Raw genomic sequence first — 16,736 nt, 5'->3', positions numbered from 1 at the left:
ATGGGCTTTACCTTCTTTATATATTTGGTAATTCTTGATTGTCATCTCATGTCTGAGAAGGTTGTGTACAAGCTCTGGGCTGTGACGGCTCCTGGTCAGGTCACTGGCCATGCAATGGCACGGTGACCTTCAGGTGGCAGTGTGGGACTTGGGGAGGAGGCCGAAGGGATGCAGTTCTAGAGAACTTCAGAGCCTTGAAGTGATGTTATGAAATTATTAATCTGTATTTATATCTGATGGGTTTGGTGCTGTGGGGGGTAAGTAAAATATTACAAAGGAGAATTCCAGTTTCAAGATGAAAGACAGAGGACAGGCTGAAATCACTTCCCAGCATTTTAAAAAAATTAACAATTTTCAGTTACACAGTACATTTTCTGAATTTGTCTTTTTAAAAAATAACTTAGGTTAAATCAGCAACTGCATATCCTAAATAATAGAAAAAGTTAGGAATCATTGTTCCATAACATTCTATTAACAATATCTGAGTTTTTTGATCACCAATATATTTTTTAGTCCCCAAATGCACCATCAATCAGAACTGAGGTCCACTCTTCCACGGGACAAGTTGACTCTGACACTTGCAAGGGTAAGGAGTCTCTTGGTTTGAGGGCTGCTGGCCTCACTATGACTCTCAGAGGCTACTTACAGGGAGCCATGAGGGTGAAATGAGACAAGGTGTGTGACATGCTGAGCACAGTGGCTGGCGTGCTGCGTGCTCTCAGTACTTGCTGGTTGCTCTTTTCTAAGGGGTGTTGATGGCTCTGAGCTACAGAGAAGTGACTTCTTGCCTGGTCCTAAATGATTTGGTCCTCATCGCTCCCCGCCTCCTGCCAGGTACATTCAGAGCAACCTGGCTCAGACCTGGGCTTGTTGCTGCTACCTTGCTGGGGGTAGGGCTGGCTGGTAATGCTGGCCAGAGTGACCTGTCCCTAGGCCCCAACCCTCCCCTAGGCCAGGGGAAGGACCTGGCCTTCTGGGGACATTTGACAGGACTCACTCCTTGTCTTTGCTCCATGAATCTTCCCCTTCTCCCTCCTTCCTCCTGGCATGGGAGGAGGTGGTCCATCTTCGTGTGTCCCTGTGTGCACGTGTGTGTGCTCTTTTTTTTATTAGCTGTACCAGAGGTTTCTGGTGGTGCTGGCTGACATCCAAGAGGTGAGGAAAAAGCCCTCAGTGTGGGAGCCACCCAGAGGGTGGAGCCCTGATCTCCTAACAGATCCTTGCCTTGCTAAGCTGGGCAGATTTAAGGCCCTGTCCCTGTGGGATTGTTACTGCCACCATCCAGGGAGCGAGGGTGGGAGGGGAGGGGCAGAGTGAACCAGTAGCCGAGGGCAGGTCTTCCCAGCCAGTGGCTGCTGTTCTCTGATATTCCTGAATGAGACATCGAGTTCCCCAGCCCTCAAGGTGCCTGGAAGGGCCTGGGGCGTTTGGAGCCCTCTTGGCCATCCTCCTCCAGTTCCCTGCAGACTTGTCCATTTACCCTAGTGATTCAGGTCAGTGACGTGGCAGCATAGGAGTACTGTGACACGAGGGGGTGGGAAGTACAAGCTTAAGAGACCACCTGGCCTTCCTCAGACATGACATTCTTGCATTACCTGCTGGGATCAACAGCTGAGGCCACAGCCTTCACACAAGCCCCTTTCCCTGCCCTCACCAGGCTGGCAAGTGGCTCCCAGGGGTACCTGCAAAGTTTCAGGCTCAGTGGAAGCCCCTGATGACCTTAGCCTAGATGCCTCCTTTGCACCCCCCTTTCCTGATCTGTGCCTTCCTCTGAGCAAGAACTGCTGCGGGCTGGCTGCCTTCTCAAGTCCCCCCTGATGCCCCATATGCTGGCTACGGAGGGGCCTGCATGTGACAGTGCCACTGTCTGGAGGCTCCTTCTCTCACTCCCAGACTATGCCCGGTTTGGGGAATCTAGTCCTGAGCTGTGTCTGGACAAGCAGCTTCCCATCAGACAAGCAGCTGTCCCTCAGTGAATTCAGGGGTGAGAGGCAGCGTGGGGCCCCAGGACCCAAGATCCCCTTTCACTGAGGGACAGCATGGCCAGGGACTTGCTGCCATGGCCTGCGCCAGCCTGAGGTCCTGATGTTTCCAGCTGCTCCAGAGGACATCACCCCCGTGCAGGTACCCTTCTATGGGCTGGGAGGAGCCCAAGGCTGCAGGAATAGGGTGGGTGGGAAAAACAGCAGCTGGAGAGTAGGCTGGGCATCCACACTCTTCTGGAACCTGTTTGCTGTGTGGACTGATGTAGGTCTGGAGAGGTCAGGAAGGTGGGAAGAAGCAGCAAAGGTGATTGAGAAGGAGTGGGTGGCGTAGGAGGAGAAATACCAGGTTAGTGTGCTGTCCAGGAAGCCAGGGGAAGAAAACATTTCAAGGAAAACACCATCACCTGTGTCACATGCTGCTGAGACTTCAAGTAAGGTGAGGACTGAGAACTCATCACTGGTCTAGCCACGGGCTTTGACTGGAGGTCTTGACAAGAGCAGTTTGGTAGAGCAGTGGGAGAGAAACCTGACTGGTTCAAGAAAACGAGAGGAGAAAAATTGGAGACAGTATAGGTAACAGAAGCAATTAGCAACAGGAATCAAGGTCATCAGCTGAGAGTTTGGAGGAGGTTTTAGAGGTTTACGGATGGTGGAGAAAGTATGACCAAGTTATTGGAGTGGCAGAGGGGAATGGACTAAGGACAGGGGCTAGGCCTGCTGGGCAACACAGGGACCCACTTGAGGCTCCTGGTCATGGGGTTAAAGTGAGTGCAGGTGCCAAGTGGTCCAAGAGTTGGATTCCACCAGGATTGACTGTTCCCCAGTGAGTGTAATGAAGCAGGAGATGGGTTAAGAGTGGGTGTCAGTGAATCGTTATAATGATGGACCATAGAACCAATGACGTTCTCCTCACTCCTGGGAAAGGACGATAAACAGTAATGGACCCCTTGGATTCTCAGGTGGGGACCAGCCCCCAGGTATTTCCAGTTCCAAACATGAAGGCCAGCCTGTGCCCGACCTGGAGGCCTCGTGGGGGGCTTCTGTGACTTGCTCCTAACCTCCTCCTCTTCTCCCTGAGGCAGGTGTCCAGGGCAGTAAACTCTTTTGACTTCTCCTCACGTTGTTCTTTTTCCCACATGGTGTCCCAGGGGAAAGACTTTGACAGCTTGTACCCATGGGACCACAGTACCATGCTGCGGACCTCAAGGCTCCCTGATACAGTGGGGGTTAGGGGTGAAGGAGGCTGCCAGAGACTTTGGGGGCCACACTCTGTCCCTCTAAGGGCTGGAGATTTAACCCAATCTGTGCTGGGTACAGCCACACCCCTCCCTGGGCTGCTCTTCCCAGCTCTCCCAGGCCAGGGAGCTTCTATATGGGGACACAATGAGTCACACTAAACTTAAAACTATGGCTGCTGCCTTGTCACTTTGGGCTCCTCATGCTGATAGACCAGCAGGCAAAGAAAGGAATGACTTACCATACTGGTAGGGGTAATTGGTTCTGATCGTCAGGAGCTAGGGCTGCTGCTATAGAACGAGAGCAGGGAGGAATATGCTTGGCATCAGATGATCCTTGATCTTCTCACACAAAGTTTTAACTGTAAAATGGGCAATTGTAGCAACCATGGTCTGATAATAGTGTGGTAACCCGAACTCCAGATCCCTCAGGGATGAGGGTCTAGGACACCCCACCATGAGAGCTGCTTGGACCAGCAAAAGTGCTGGTTCGGGGGGGAGGAGGACCTAGAATGGGGGGTAGAGGAGGAAGATGACAGTATCAGCTACAGATTTGGGACCAATGGTAGCAGCACAAGCTGTATTCCACTAACTCTTCTCTTGTATGTGTCCCCAGAAATTGTGACCAACAAGAATCATGGAAAAGCTGTTCCTGGACTGAATGAATTTAATTTGGGAAGCAAGTGGATCTGAGTGGTGCAGGAGATGGACTGTAGTGGATGCTAGTGGTGCCCTACCCAGATTCTCTTTATCAGACCAGTGCACCCATCCTCCAGCTGCTGGAATGGTTAGTTACTAACAGGTAACTCCTCCAGAGATTTACCTTTGGCTGAATAAAAGCCCCCTTACCTGCTGTGTCAGTGAGGCTTCTCCAGAGAAACAAAACCAGTTGGAGAGGGCGGCAGGAGGAGGGGATCTGGGAATTGGCGCATGTGATTGTGAGGTCTGACAAGTCTGAAATTGGTAGAGGGGCCATTAGGCTGGAAACTCAGGCAAGAGTTGATGTTCCAGTCTCTGGCAGAATTCCTGCTTCTTTGGGAAAATTCAGTTTTTGCTCTTCAACTGATTGAATGAGGCCCACCCACAATACTCCTTTATTCAAAGTCAACTGCTTATAAATTAGTTACATCTACAAAATATCTTCATATCAACATCTAAACTAGCATTTGACCAAACAAGTGGGCACCATAGCCTGGCCAAATTAACACATAAAATTAACCACCCACCCAAGGAAGTGATGTTCTCACTCATACCCCCAACTCTGGGGTAGCCCACAGTCAACATCCAACAGACACAGAAGTTCAGAGAACCAGGCCCCTTGCTTCAAAATGGAAACAATCTGGTGTCATTTGTGCTGCAGAAGTCTCCAAAGGATCGTCCTGAAGCTAGACTGCAGCTTAGAGCTGTTTAGCTAGTTTTCCTGCCCTGATTCCCCTCACTGCTAGTCTCCTGAGAGGATTTCCTCTATAAAACAAGTGCATCCAAATCCCTGCCTCAGGCTCTGCTTCTAAGGAACCAAACCCAGGACACTGTGATGGTTAATTTTATGTGTCAACTTGGAGAGTGTTTTTGGATGAGATTAGCATTTAAATTTGAGTAAAGCAGATTGTCCTTCATAATGTGGGTGGGCCTCATCCAATCAGTTGAAGGCCTGGCTGCAACAAAGAGACTGGCTTACACAAGTGAGAGGGAATTCTTCAGCCAGCTGCCTCAGACTTCATGAGCGTCATTGGCTCTCTTGGGTCTCCACTCTGCAGTTTGTGGACTTGTCAGCCTCCATAATTGCATGAGCCAATTCCTTATAATAACTCACTTTATATATATATATATATATATATATATATATATATATACATACATACACACAACCTATTAGTTCTGTTTCTCTGGGGAACACTAATAACAGATACAAACTATTTACAGAAAGTTAATCTCAAGGCTCAAGGGGAGGCCTGAGCAACTAGTGCCTCAACAGGAACCATCTTTGTGTCTTAGGGTAGTGAGCATGATGGGTTCCTTTACTTCACCATTATGCAGCCAAAGGAGATAGGCAGCTGTGGGTCTGCTCAGGTGTTGGAATACTCAGCTTCGTGTTCAAGGGACTTGTCTCTGGGATTTATCAATCAGCCCTACCTCCTATATTTCTCATAACTACACCAATCCCAGGGAAGTTCCTGCCACAAGCCCATGCACCCCATTCCTTATTTTGGCTCTGCAGTTCAGGGTGTGCTCTGCACCTTGGTATGTACACTCTGAACTGTCTCTGAGCTCAGGCATCGCCTGCATCCTTGCTTCTCTACCTGCCCCTACTGCTTGATCTTCATTACTTTTGGCAGTCCTTCCAGATATTTTGTGGGTTGGGATTCAAATGTCTTTTAGTTTTATCAGAGGTGGAGTTTGTGTTTCTGTTATTATTTTCTCATGTTGCTTTTGGAAGACTTCTAATGGGAGAAGGAAAAATGCTTAATTTACTTCATCATTTAAAAATCTTGTAGGATTTTTGAATGTTTGCAAATCTGATGTGTATGAAGTAGTATCTTACTGTGAATTTAATTTGCATTTCCCTGAATACTAGTGAAGTTGCACGTATTTTTTGTGTGTTTCTTGGCTATTCCCATTTGCTCTTCTGTGATGTGCCTGTTTATATACTCTGCCCATTTTCTCTATTCATTTCTTTTTTTGTTTCTGACTGATGTGTTAATGTATAAAGATATTTTTTGATTCCAATACTTTTTTGACTAAATGTATTGCAAATATCTTCCCTCAGTCTGTAGCTTATTTTTTCAACTTTGGAAGGTGTCGTTCATTAAAAAGAAGTTTTGTATTTTAATTACATTTTAATGTAATTGAGTATATTATTGTTTTCCTTTATGGTCTGTGGTTTTTGTTTCTTGCTTAAGAAATCCCTTTTTATTCTGATGTTGTAAATAGCAAACCCTTTACTTTTAAATATAAGACCTAAATTATGTTTTTGCCAGCACCATTTAATGAATAGTTCTGTCCCCTCTGATCTACACTGCCAATTTTCTCATCTAACGATTTTCCAAATATGTGTGGATCTGTTTCTTGGCTCCATAATCTGTTGTATTTGTCCAGTTGTCTACTCCTGCACCAAGACTCAGCTATAATTAATTTATAGTAAAGCAAATCCCCTTCCTGTTCTTTAGAATTGTCTTGGCTATTATTGATTTTTGACCTTCTCTCTATATATTTTAGATTCAGCTTGTCAAATTTCAGTGAAAACACTTCTGGGATTTCATCTGGAATGTCATTAAATGTATAGGTTATTTTTGGAAAGAATTGACGTCTTTAGATATGGAGTCTTTCTATCTAGGAACGTCTTTCCTGTTTTGGGGGGTTTTTTTGTTTTTCTTGGTGCCTTTCAAATGCACTTTTAAAATTGTGTCTATTCCTTGAATTCTTGGTAAGACTTGTCATCAAACAATCTGGGTCTTGAGTTTTATGTTTGTTGTTGTTAGATTTTTAATTATTAATTCATTTTTTGAAAAATCCCAGATGACAAGAATGAAGCACAAGGTACTGGGTTAGAGCTAGAGACTCTATGAGTATGAACTTATGTTTAACTTAATATAGATACTGATAGATACATGTAGAAATAATTATGGATATGTGTACATACATGGATTAATATATATTAATATATAATATATATTATACACACACAGGTTTATATATACACATGTAATTTTTTTTTTTTTTTTTGGTACGCGGACCTCTCACCGTTGTGGCCTCTCCCGTTGCGGAGCACAGGCTCCGGGCGCACAGGCTCAGCGGCCATGGCTCACGGGTCCAGCCGCTCCGCAACATGTGGGATCCTCCCGGACCAGGGCACGAACCCGTGTCCCCTGCATCAGCAGGCGGACTCTCAACCACTGTGCCATCAGGGAAGCCTCTGTAATATTTTTAATATATATTACATATACATATAAATTTGAGCAACAAAATAACTAACATAGTATTTATAACCCAAAGCATAAATAAATATCCATAGGTTCACACAGGTGTAAATAAATGATTGAATTAAATAAGTCAGGGAGGGAGAGAGGCAAATCAATCTTCAATGCAGAAGAATTCCAAATGATTTATATAGATACTCCCCTCTAAAGGAGATGGAATATAACTCCCACTTCTTAAGTGTGGGCTAGGCTTAGTGACTTAGTTCCAAAAAGGACAGTATGAAAAGTGGGAATAAAGTAAATTACAATAGAGAAGATAGACAAACATTATCTCAGCAAGATGATCAAGGTCAACAGCAACAGTGATGAGGCACCTTGATAGTATTAACCCTTCATGTGGTGGGAGGAAAATTTTGTAAAATCATCTTCTTTAGATCACATAGAAAGAAATCTTCCCCCAGCCTGGATGAATGAAATTTGGTTTTTTAAATTATTGATAGCTAGTAATAGTTAATTATTTGTAGTCTCCTTCTGCTTCACAGCTCTTCATTGACGATGCCACGTAAAACTTTAGGATTGTTAGCAAATTTGAGAAAAGCTCTGATTTAGTTACTATGGCTATGTAACAGACCACCCCAAACTCAATGACATAACACAGTAACCCCTTTATTAGGCTCCTAGTTTCCATGGGTCAAAAATTCAGAAAGGGCACAGGCTGGGGGTGACTCAGTAGCTGGGCTGGAATCACCTGAAGGCTTATGCATCCCCATGCCCTGGACTGGGAGGACTTGGGGATGAGGACTCTTGACCTCTCCACATGGCCTGGCTTCCTCACAGCACGGAGCCTCAGGGACTGGGACATCTGTCATGGTGGCTCTCAGTGGGAGTTTTCCAGCCGTCAAGGAGAAGCTACATCGCCTTTTGTTACCTAACCTCAGAGTCAAGCAGCGTCAAGTTCCTCACATCCTATTAGTCAGCGGCTCCAGCCCAAAAGGTCCAAGAGAAAGGGAATCTGTGTCCACCTCTTGATGAGGGAGGGGTAAGAGCATGAGGACAGGAGACATTGTTGCAATCATCTTTAGAAAAATAAAATCTGTTACAACCTCTAACCAGTTTCTCTCCTCTCTGAGCTATCTAGATGTGCTAGCTGCTTGTAGTACAGGAATATGATAACTTCTATTTCTTGAAATTCCCATCAAATAAAGGAAAAAAAGCATTTAAGCCATGATTGAAAACATCTCTTTCAGGAGACTTATGTTTTGATCATATTTCAACAAGATTGTATTTTCCACTTAGGATTTCATGTGTCTGTTTGGACGAATTTTCCACAGGCTAGTTTTGGTCTGTATGTTTCAGACCTTGTTTATCTTCCTCTACCTTATTCTTCTTGTATTGCAGCACAGCCTCTGCCTACACCTCTGTGTCACAATGTCAGATGAGTTGGCACAGTGCATGGTAGGAGTATTTTGGAAACTATTTCTAAACCAGAATGGCTGGCAGTAACTTCACTATACATGAAGCCAACTGAAAACCACATAACTATGTCCCACTGAGCCGAAATTAATGTACGTGTCTCTAACCCAACTTCTCCTTGGATCCTAAAAGTACCACAGTTGCATCAACGCTAACAGATGAGATAAAAGAATGGGAAGACAGCGGTCTTCACCGTTTGTAGTTAAAGTAGCTTACTTTTGCAGATTTTACTAACACATACGAAAGGTCGTTAGCTTTACTAACACATACGAATTAAGAATCTCTGACTCAGGGTTTCATGGGCTTCTTCAGGTGCAGCGTTTACCACACCATCACTGCACAGGTGGGGAAACTGAGCCAGCTGAGCCCAGGGACCACAGGCACAGGCTGGGATCTAGACACCTTCCTCCCAGCTGGGAGCCAGCACTAGGGTCTTCTTCCCAGAGTCAGGCTGGGTGAGGCTTTGTCACATAAGTTCCCTGATTAGAAGAGGAATTGTGACTTTAGCCCTGGAGAGCATGCGTGTGTGTGTGTGTGTGAGAGAGAGAGAGAGAGAGAGAGAGAGAGAGAGAGAGAGAGAGAGAGATTGAGGGAGGAGGCCACCAATGACCAGGGCGTTCCTGCTGGATGGGCTCCAGGCTGGGCTGAGCCCACTCTGGGGTGGAGGTAGAGCTTTCAGTCTAGAGAGCGTAATCCTGGGCTCTGCTACTCACCAGCCAGTGACTTTGTGCATTGCTTCATCTGTGACCCACTTTGGAATAAGTTGTTCTTTGCAGTGTTCTACATTTTTTAAAGTATTGATATTTCTCATTCAAATGATTTTTCATAGGCCATTACTAATGTTCTTTTCTGGCTGATTCTGTAATAATACATTTTAGATCCATTTGTAATAGGTTAACATTAATTCAGTTTCACTTGCCTCAAAAAACAAATCATTATTGTTCAATTATATAACGAATTGACAGTAAAATGACTGAGTTCATGGCATTTCAGGAGAACATTTCATGTTGTGCATACTGAATAGTTTAAACAGGTGACTTCACAGAGCTTTTTTCTGTAATATTCATATTCTAAGAGTTTCCTGATTGGTCTCTTACCTTTACTACAAAGTTTGTCACTCTGTTTTAACAGAAATCCTCTAAATTCCTAGGACCAGCCACACGGAAGGAGTGAGAGGCCTAGAGCCGGAGTCCAGAGCCCCCTGCAGCTAGGTCTCCAGAGACTGCTCGGAGCCCGCCCCTGGGGCCGCCCTATTATTACTCCCAGGCTCCTGGCTGCTCATCTGCTCTCAGGTGCTCAGCCCTCCTCCCCCAGAGGCTGGCCTGGCTCAGGCTGGGGCTGGGCTGCAGGGGTTTCCTAGCTCTGACCCCACCCTGCCCTCTGCCCTCAGCCTCAGGGAAACCAGCTTCCTGCCGCTGCTCCCGGGACTTGACTTCCCCCTCTCTTGTATCCTGACATCCCAGGTCTGGAAGTGATGCTCCACCTGTAGGTCCTGGAGCCTTACCAGAAGTTTCTGGAAAAGCTAGTTGATCCAGCCTCCAGGGGGTAGAGGAGAAGGTACTGGGCTGAGGGAGTGACCTGGAGGTGGGGCTCCGGCTGTTTATAGGATCGTGGCTCCTCAGAGGCTGGCAGGTCCACCGTCAGTCCCATTCCATCGGAGTAGTCGCTGCCAGCCAGCCAGGGAGCTGTCATCTTGGAGGGAGCTGGACCTGGAGTGGAGCCAAAGGTTTGGCATGGAGAGAATGACAGCTAGGGGACCACCTGGCCATCCTCACCAGGTAATAATGTCCCTGAGCCTGTCGGCATCACTCAGGGCAGGGCCTGGAGCTAGGGTGCATTCTAACAAGCTTGACATAGCTGAAACCAAGGTGATCCTGGTCTCTGTGGGGGGGGCTGGGTCCCAGACCTGGAGTCTCTGCCTAGGCAGAGGCTGGAGGTGGGAGGCAGATGGCGAGGGAATCTGTGCTTAGGGACGGGGAGTGGGTGGGATGGACAATTGGCATCCATAGAATCTAGGGCCCCGGAGACCAGGGTGAGGAGCATCATCTCAGCCTGACTCAGAGGCTGTGCCCGCAGCTCCCACTTCCCGTCTCTCCAACCTCCCCGCGCTGTCCTACTGCGGGTCACTGGGTGCCAGCAGGGAGAAAAGGCAGCCTGATCCTTTTACTCCCCCAGCTGAAGACCTCATGGTTATAGATCCTCTGGACCCCGCTCAATCTCCCTTGGGCTCTATCCTCCGTGATGGGCAGAGACCTGCACTGAGCCACGGAGGGTGGAGGAGGCCCTGGGGCTCCTGTGCAGGGGCAGAGAGGGTGGCTGGGGCTCTCAGCAGAGAGGCACTTCCGGGATGCTACAGGAAGCTGGGTGCAGGCGCCCTGCTTGAGACCCCTCCAGGAGCATCCAGGGTCAGTTATCAATGAAGGCAGTAGTACAGGTGGCAGGATCTTTCAACAGGCAAGGTGAAGCCCCAGAGCCCTCAGGAGAAAAGAATCCTACTAATTAACACATTAGTTGTCTAAATAATCCTATTTGTCTAAAACAAATCTATGAAATTCTAATGTTTAGATATCCATGGGGCAGGGGATGAGAGTTGCATGCGTTTACAAAAAAGCAAAGTCCTAAGAGTGTAGAACCACAAAGGGGTTGTGAGCTCTGGCCTTGAAGACCTGGGTTTCAATCCTAACTGTATCACTTAACTAACTCTGTGACCTAGCGCAAGTCAACCTTGCTGAGCCTCAATTCTCTCATCTGTAAAATGGGAGGAAATGAGAGAACTATCTTATGAGGGTGTTGGGAGGATAGATAGAGTTTGAATATGTAATATGTTTAGTATAGCACCTAGAAACATAACAAGCACTTAATACATAGTAAGTAATAAGAGCAATTATCTAGAAACTGCTTACTTTTTGCTAAGCATTCTACAGGCATTAACACATTTCAGCCTCAGAACGCTGTGTCAGGTTGATACTATTGTTTGTCCCACTACAATGAGGAAACAGAGGCACCAGGAAGTTGAGTGACTTGTCCAAGCTCACACAGCAAGTAAACAGAGGACCAGGGTTTAGATCCAGACAATCTGGCTGGGAACCTGCTCTTCTGCCCCAGCAATGGCCAGTCATCATAGTGATTGTCACAGCCCATCCTCCAGGTGCTCTGTGTTAGTGACACTCTTAGAGGTGAGGAGAATGGGGTTCCATCTTAGGAAAAATACCCTCCAGGAAACGGTGGGCTTTCTGAAGTTGAGAGGCTCTCAGTGACCAGAGGGGGAAATGGGCAGCAACACCCAATTTGGGTATGGTGGCTGGCTAGAAAGAGGGCAATTGGGGGCGATTCTTAATAGCCCCAAGTGGCTTTAGAGCAGCCCACAGGCTGTGGCCCTGAGGATCGGGGTGGGAGCTGGGGTACAGCTTGGCTGCCTCTGCCTCGCCCTGGCTTGGAGCAGGCATTGAACCACAACTCCTCACAGGAACCCAGGTCCCAGCCAGCACCACCTCTGTGATGGGCAGTGATGGAATCTGGGTGTGGGGAGGAAACGGAGCCAGGTGCCTAAAATGACACTAAATCCCTGTCAACTACACCCTCTGGCTTAAGGCCTGTGGATATCACTAGCATTGATCCCCAAGAAGGGAGAAATGAACCTACCTTGCTGGGAGGGTCATGTGTGCTCTGCCAGAGAGCTGACAAGGATGACAAAGACACTTAGTAAGAAGCCACAAGACAGGGATGATGTGGGGACACAGGGTGGCAGGGCCGGGACAAGGGCACAAGCCTGATTGGCTTTGCTGTGACCCGTTGTCCTTTAAGCTTCTCTGTGGGGCATGGAGAGCCGGTGCTGTGGACACTGAGCCAGCCCCTGGCAGGTAGCACCTGTGCAGAGCAGAGACGTTTCCTGGTGGGAGCCTAGACTTGCAGACACACGCACAGAAGTAGGACTGGTCGTGGGAGGGTGCAGAGCAGGAAAGAGCTTTGGTTTCATCGCAGCGCTGTCTCCCAACCATGCAAGGCTGAATGTCCACCACGCAAGCACGGTGCCGTCTCTGCCTCAGATCACGGGGCCTTATCATAAGAAACGTGTGCAGGTGCTCAGAAAAATCTACTCAGCGGGGCCTCAGGAAGAACAGAAACCGAAGGGCCCCCTGGATCTCAGCAGTGGCAAGGACCTCAGAAGCAGGGGTTTGAGATACCCGCCCCCCGCCCCAGCCGGGCCCTGTCCCAGCAGGATTCAGCCACATCCCCCCTGCCCTCTGCTTTTCCTCCTGCCGCCTATTACTGCTTGTCTTCTTGGTCCCTCCGAGCTTCTGCCCGCTCCGTTTCTTCTTCCACCTTATTGGGCTTGCCTGCGGGCTGATGTGGCCTTGCCAGCACCTTAATAACTTTCACCCCCTGCACACGGTAACAGCCTGATGCTCTTGGAGTTTCCCAATTCACACCCAAGAGACAGTTTGTACCTGAGGCCATCACGGAGCACTGGGATCCCCAGAGCTCAGGGTCCTAGAGTCACGTGCCCACTTCCTGTCCAGAGGCCGGGGGAATGCCTGGCAGCAGGGTCCCATGCTTCACCAAAGGGCTGCCCTCCCTGTGAGCTCTGGGGGTGGCTGACCCCAAACTGACATGTCCAGTGTGGTGGCTGTTCCTTGGCCCTCTGTTTCCTGCTTTCTCTACTGTGCAATCCTGTCCCTGAAGGGAGGGCGCCCCACAAACTCTACCGCCATTCCCTGACTGCTGCGGCCCAGGACCATGGCCCTAGGGACAGTGATGGGCAAAGGCTGTTTGGCCCCAGAATGCCTGGCAGCGTCAGCGAGCAGCATCTCAGGAGAAGCCTTGGCACGAACTGGGGGGGCTCGTAACTGAGCAGGAGGGACTCTGTGGCCTATTTCTCTCCAGGGGGAGACCTCTGCCTGCTGGCAGCTCACCGTGAGGGTCCTGGAGGCACGGGGCCTGGGCTGGGCTGACCTCTGTGAGTAACTGTGTCCTGGGCCCCAGGAGTGTGGGGAGGACCAGGTCCTACGGGGAAGGCCCAGTGCCTTGGGGCTGGGCTGGGCTGGGCTGGGCTGGGCTGCCCGCAGTGGCTGCAGGGGTCTTGGGAGGAACCTGGTGAGGCCCCTGGAGAGGGGTGTGAGGAATTCTGTCTTACACGGTTCTCTTGATGTTGGCAGTGAGCGAAGCAGACCCCTATGTGATCCTACAGCTGCCAACCGCACCTGGAACAAAGTTTAAGACCAAAACGGTCACCAACTCCAGTCATCCTGTGTGGAACGAGAGCTTCACTTTCCTGATCCAAAGTCAGGTCAAGGTGAAGGCCAGAGGACCCCTGGCCACCCCCCTGAGGACAGGCTGTGCCCCACACTGGGAAGGTTCCTGGGGTAGAGTACACCTTCCTCCGGAGCTCAGGCAGAGAAACTGGGGAAGGGGGTGTCTTTGTGCCCCAGTCTGGATGTGCTGTGTGTGAGAGAATGTGTGAACAGCACGCTACTGGTCCTCCCTAAACCCATCCATGGAGTGGAGGCAGCAAGAGCCCTCCTGCCTGGGTTGTTTGAGGTTAAATGCGATCACGCACAGAGCACTCCCAGTATAGTGCCTGGTACCTACCAGGCCTTAGGGAACCAGCCAAGCAGGGGTGGGGTTGGGCTGGGGAAACTTCAAAAGAGTTTTATTTTTTATAAAAACAAAAATGAGCAGGGGGGAATTAGGAACTTTGCTGGATTTCCTTTTAACCACTTCTAGGTTTTACCAGTATTTTTATTTTGAAGTACAAAGTGCAGTGGCATAATAATCTTTTCCGGCCCTCGGCATCGGGTGAGGATTCAACAGGTGTGAGCCACGCTATGTGTTAATAACGTGCTACGTTGCTGTTCTCGGGTCCTTAGAATGTTCTGGAGCTGAGCATCTATGACAAGGATGACTTCAAGACGGATGACGCCTGCTTCAAGGTTCTCTGTGATGTCTCTGAAGTCCTCCCTGGCAGGTTGCTCCGGAAGACCTTCTCCCTGCATCCCCAGGTGGGTGGAGGTTCCCGCCAGCCCCACCTCTCAGCTCCAGGCTGAGGAAGTGGCACAGTTTCTCCCGTCTGTTGGGATGCTGCTGGGTTTGAACTCCTTTGCAGGAAGACGGAAGGCCCACCCAGAGATATTTACATTTTCATAGGAAAGGAGGAGGTGAACTTGACTGTTACTGGCTGAATCACTTAAGGGAGGAATTCTAGTCATCTACGGGGAAGGAAGGTTTTGGGTGATGGCAAACCTCCTCATGTGCCACAAAACACAGCTCGTGGTGACCAACTCTTCGGGGGGTGTGGGCTCGTCACTCTTGCTTACTGCCTCTGACCCTCTCGTGGTGCCCAAGACCTGGAGAGAGGGCAGAGTTCTGGGGTTGGTCCCCCTCGAGAGGAAGATGAAATGGGCCCTGGGCATCTTCAAGCCTCCTTTGGCTTGTGGTCTACATCTTCCCCTACAGCCTTGCCAGGCAGGGATCTAGCTAGCTGTGGGTAACTTGGGCAGGTAGCCCATCTTTCCCCAAGACTCGATTTCCTCATCTGTAAAATGGGAAGAGTTGTAACACCGTGCCTCCCTTAGAGGCTGCTCGGGATGATGAGATACATAAGGGAGCTGTGTCAACTCTAAAGACATGTGTGCATGTTGACAGCTTGCTCAACTTTAATTTCAGGGACCGGAGGAGCTGGACGTGGAGTTCCTGATGGAGAAAACGTGAGTAATACCACACAGCTCAGGGGGTGTCTCAGGACCCAGGCTTTCCTTAGGAAAATGCCTTTAACCCAGATCTTCCCATTGGTCTGACCAGCCCAGATTTGCTGTTCCTCATCTCCTACCCCTGCCAGTTGGGTTGGGGGGACCCTCAGAGAAATGAGGAGAGGAAGGCTGGTGTTTTGTCTGCCATGGTGAAAGGTGAGGACCTTTCACTCTTCAGAAGCCACTCCCCACACCCTGGATCATACGCAGGACGTAGAGAACCCTCAGTGTCACCCAGGGAGGCCCCACCTGGGTGCAGCCTGGCTGGGAGGGGGCACATCAGTGCAGGAAGCCTTTGCCTTTGCAAGGCCGGACTCTGGATGGTTTGATTTTTCCAGGTCGGGCTGCCCAGAAAACCTCATCACCAACAACGTGCTTGTGGTAACCACCTTCCCCAGGCCTGTGGGGTGGGGTGCGCTAAGGGAGGGGCCCCAGTGCAGACACGGGTAGGGGCGGGGCTGCCTGGCGGGTGGGCCTCAAGGGACAAGGCAAGGATAGGGCTTTGCAGTAAGACCAGTCCACTTCCCTGCTAGGTGGTCACCTGGGCTGCAGTCTGGCCTCGGAGGGGCCTGGGGCTAAAGAACTCGGAGAGAGAGGGGAGGCCCGACTGCTCTGCTGAGAGGAATTCTGGCCCAAGGCAGGAGGATTGAGGGAACATTGGGGGAATTTTAGGCATTTCCTGATGGTGTTCTGTTCTGTGTGAGGACTTCATAGTTCTTAGCCCTGAAGGGGGCGAGGAAGTCTCTCGAAGGCCAGGCCAGCAGGCTCAGGTTACAGTGTGGTGTGCTTCCAGTCAGGGAGCTTTGAGATAGGATCAGGGGTCAATCAGCTTCTCCTCCGGACAATGGAGGGTCAGCTCTCCTAAAGCATAGCGAGCTCACGAAACTGCAGTGGACAGGAATGTGCGGTGAGCGAGGATTAGAAACTTTCTACTCACAGGAACACCCTCAACGAGCAACACAGGCATGACCGGGGAGCTAAGCCAGGCCCTGCATGTAGTAAGGCAGCTGGCGTTCAAAACTGAAGCAGGCGTCCACCCTTGGGGTCCTGCGAGTGCTTGTTTGAGGGGCTAGTATTACTTTTTCAAATACGCCTTAAAATAGCCACCCCTATGCCAGCTGCCTGTTATCTGAGGTGATGGAGACCAGCGGCATGTTGATGACCTCAGCAGTTCTCAGGGAGAGGGTAGCGGCCAGAGCTGAGTGGGCTGCAGGCATCAGCTGGCACGCGTTACAGAGAGAATGCAGCAGGCTCGCTTGGCACGTCGGTCAACGGGAGGACTGGTCCTACCCTGGACCCTACTTCTGGCTCTGCGCGTGGTGGATTTGGGACAGGGGGCTCAGGGGGTGAGGCTGAGGGGAGACCTCAGCTTCCCCTGCA

At 49.5% G+C, this 16,736-nt stretch overlaps 1 protein-coding gene across 10 annotated transcripts in view; it reads left to right on the top strand.

Moving 5' to 3' along the window:
- Positions 1-495: 495 nt before the first annotated feature.
- The window catches only part of PLA2G4D (phospholipase A2 group IVD), a 33,659-nt gene continuing 17,418 nt past the window's right edge, over positions 496-16,736 (top strand). For 2 of the 10 annotated variants that reach the window (XM_033851535.2, XM_073800801.1), the window contains exons 1-7: positions 496-4,022; positions 9,742-12,783; positions 13,495-13,567; positions 13,767-13,903; positions 14,478-14,609; positions 15,274-15,314; positions 15,695-15,737. In XM_033851535.2, coding sequence (XP_033707426.1) covers positions 12,619-12,783; positions 13,495-13,567; positions 13,767-13,903; positions 14,478-14,609; positions 15,274-15,314; positions 15,695-15,737 — 591 coding nt within the window. In that variant the 5' untranslated portion in view covers positions 496-4,022; positions 9,742-12,618. Of the gene's footprint in view, positions 4,023-9,741; positions 12,784-13,494; positions 13,568-13,766; positions 13,904-14,477; positions 14,610-15,273; positions 15,315-15,694; positions 15,738-16,736 lie in introns of those variants that run through there. The other 8 variants (XM_033851529.2, XM_033851534.2, XM_033851533.2 and 5 more) reach the window with 8 other exon arrangements.

Source organism: Tursiops truncatus, chromosome 2 (genome assembly GCF_011762595.2).
Source record: "Tursiops truncatus isolate mTurTru1 chromosome 2, mTurTru1.mat.Y, whole genome shotgun sequence".
NCBI lineage: Eukaryota > Metazoa > Chordata > Mammalia > Artiodactyla > Delphinidae > Tursiops > Tursiops truncatus.
The sequence above is the reverse complement of the archived record's forward strand: the minus strand, read 5'-3'. Positions and strand labels throughout refer to the sequence as shown.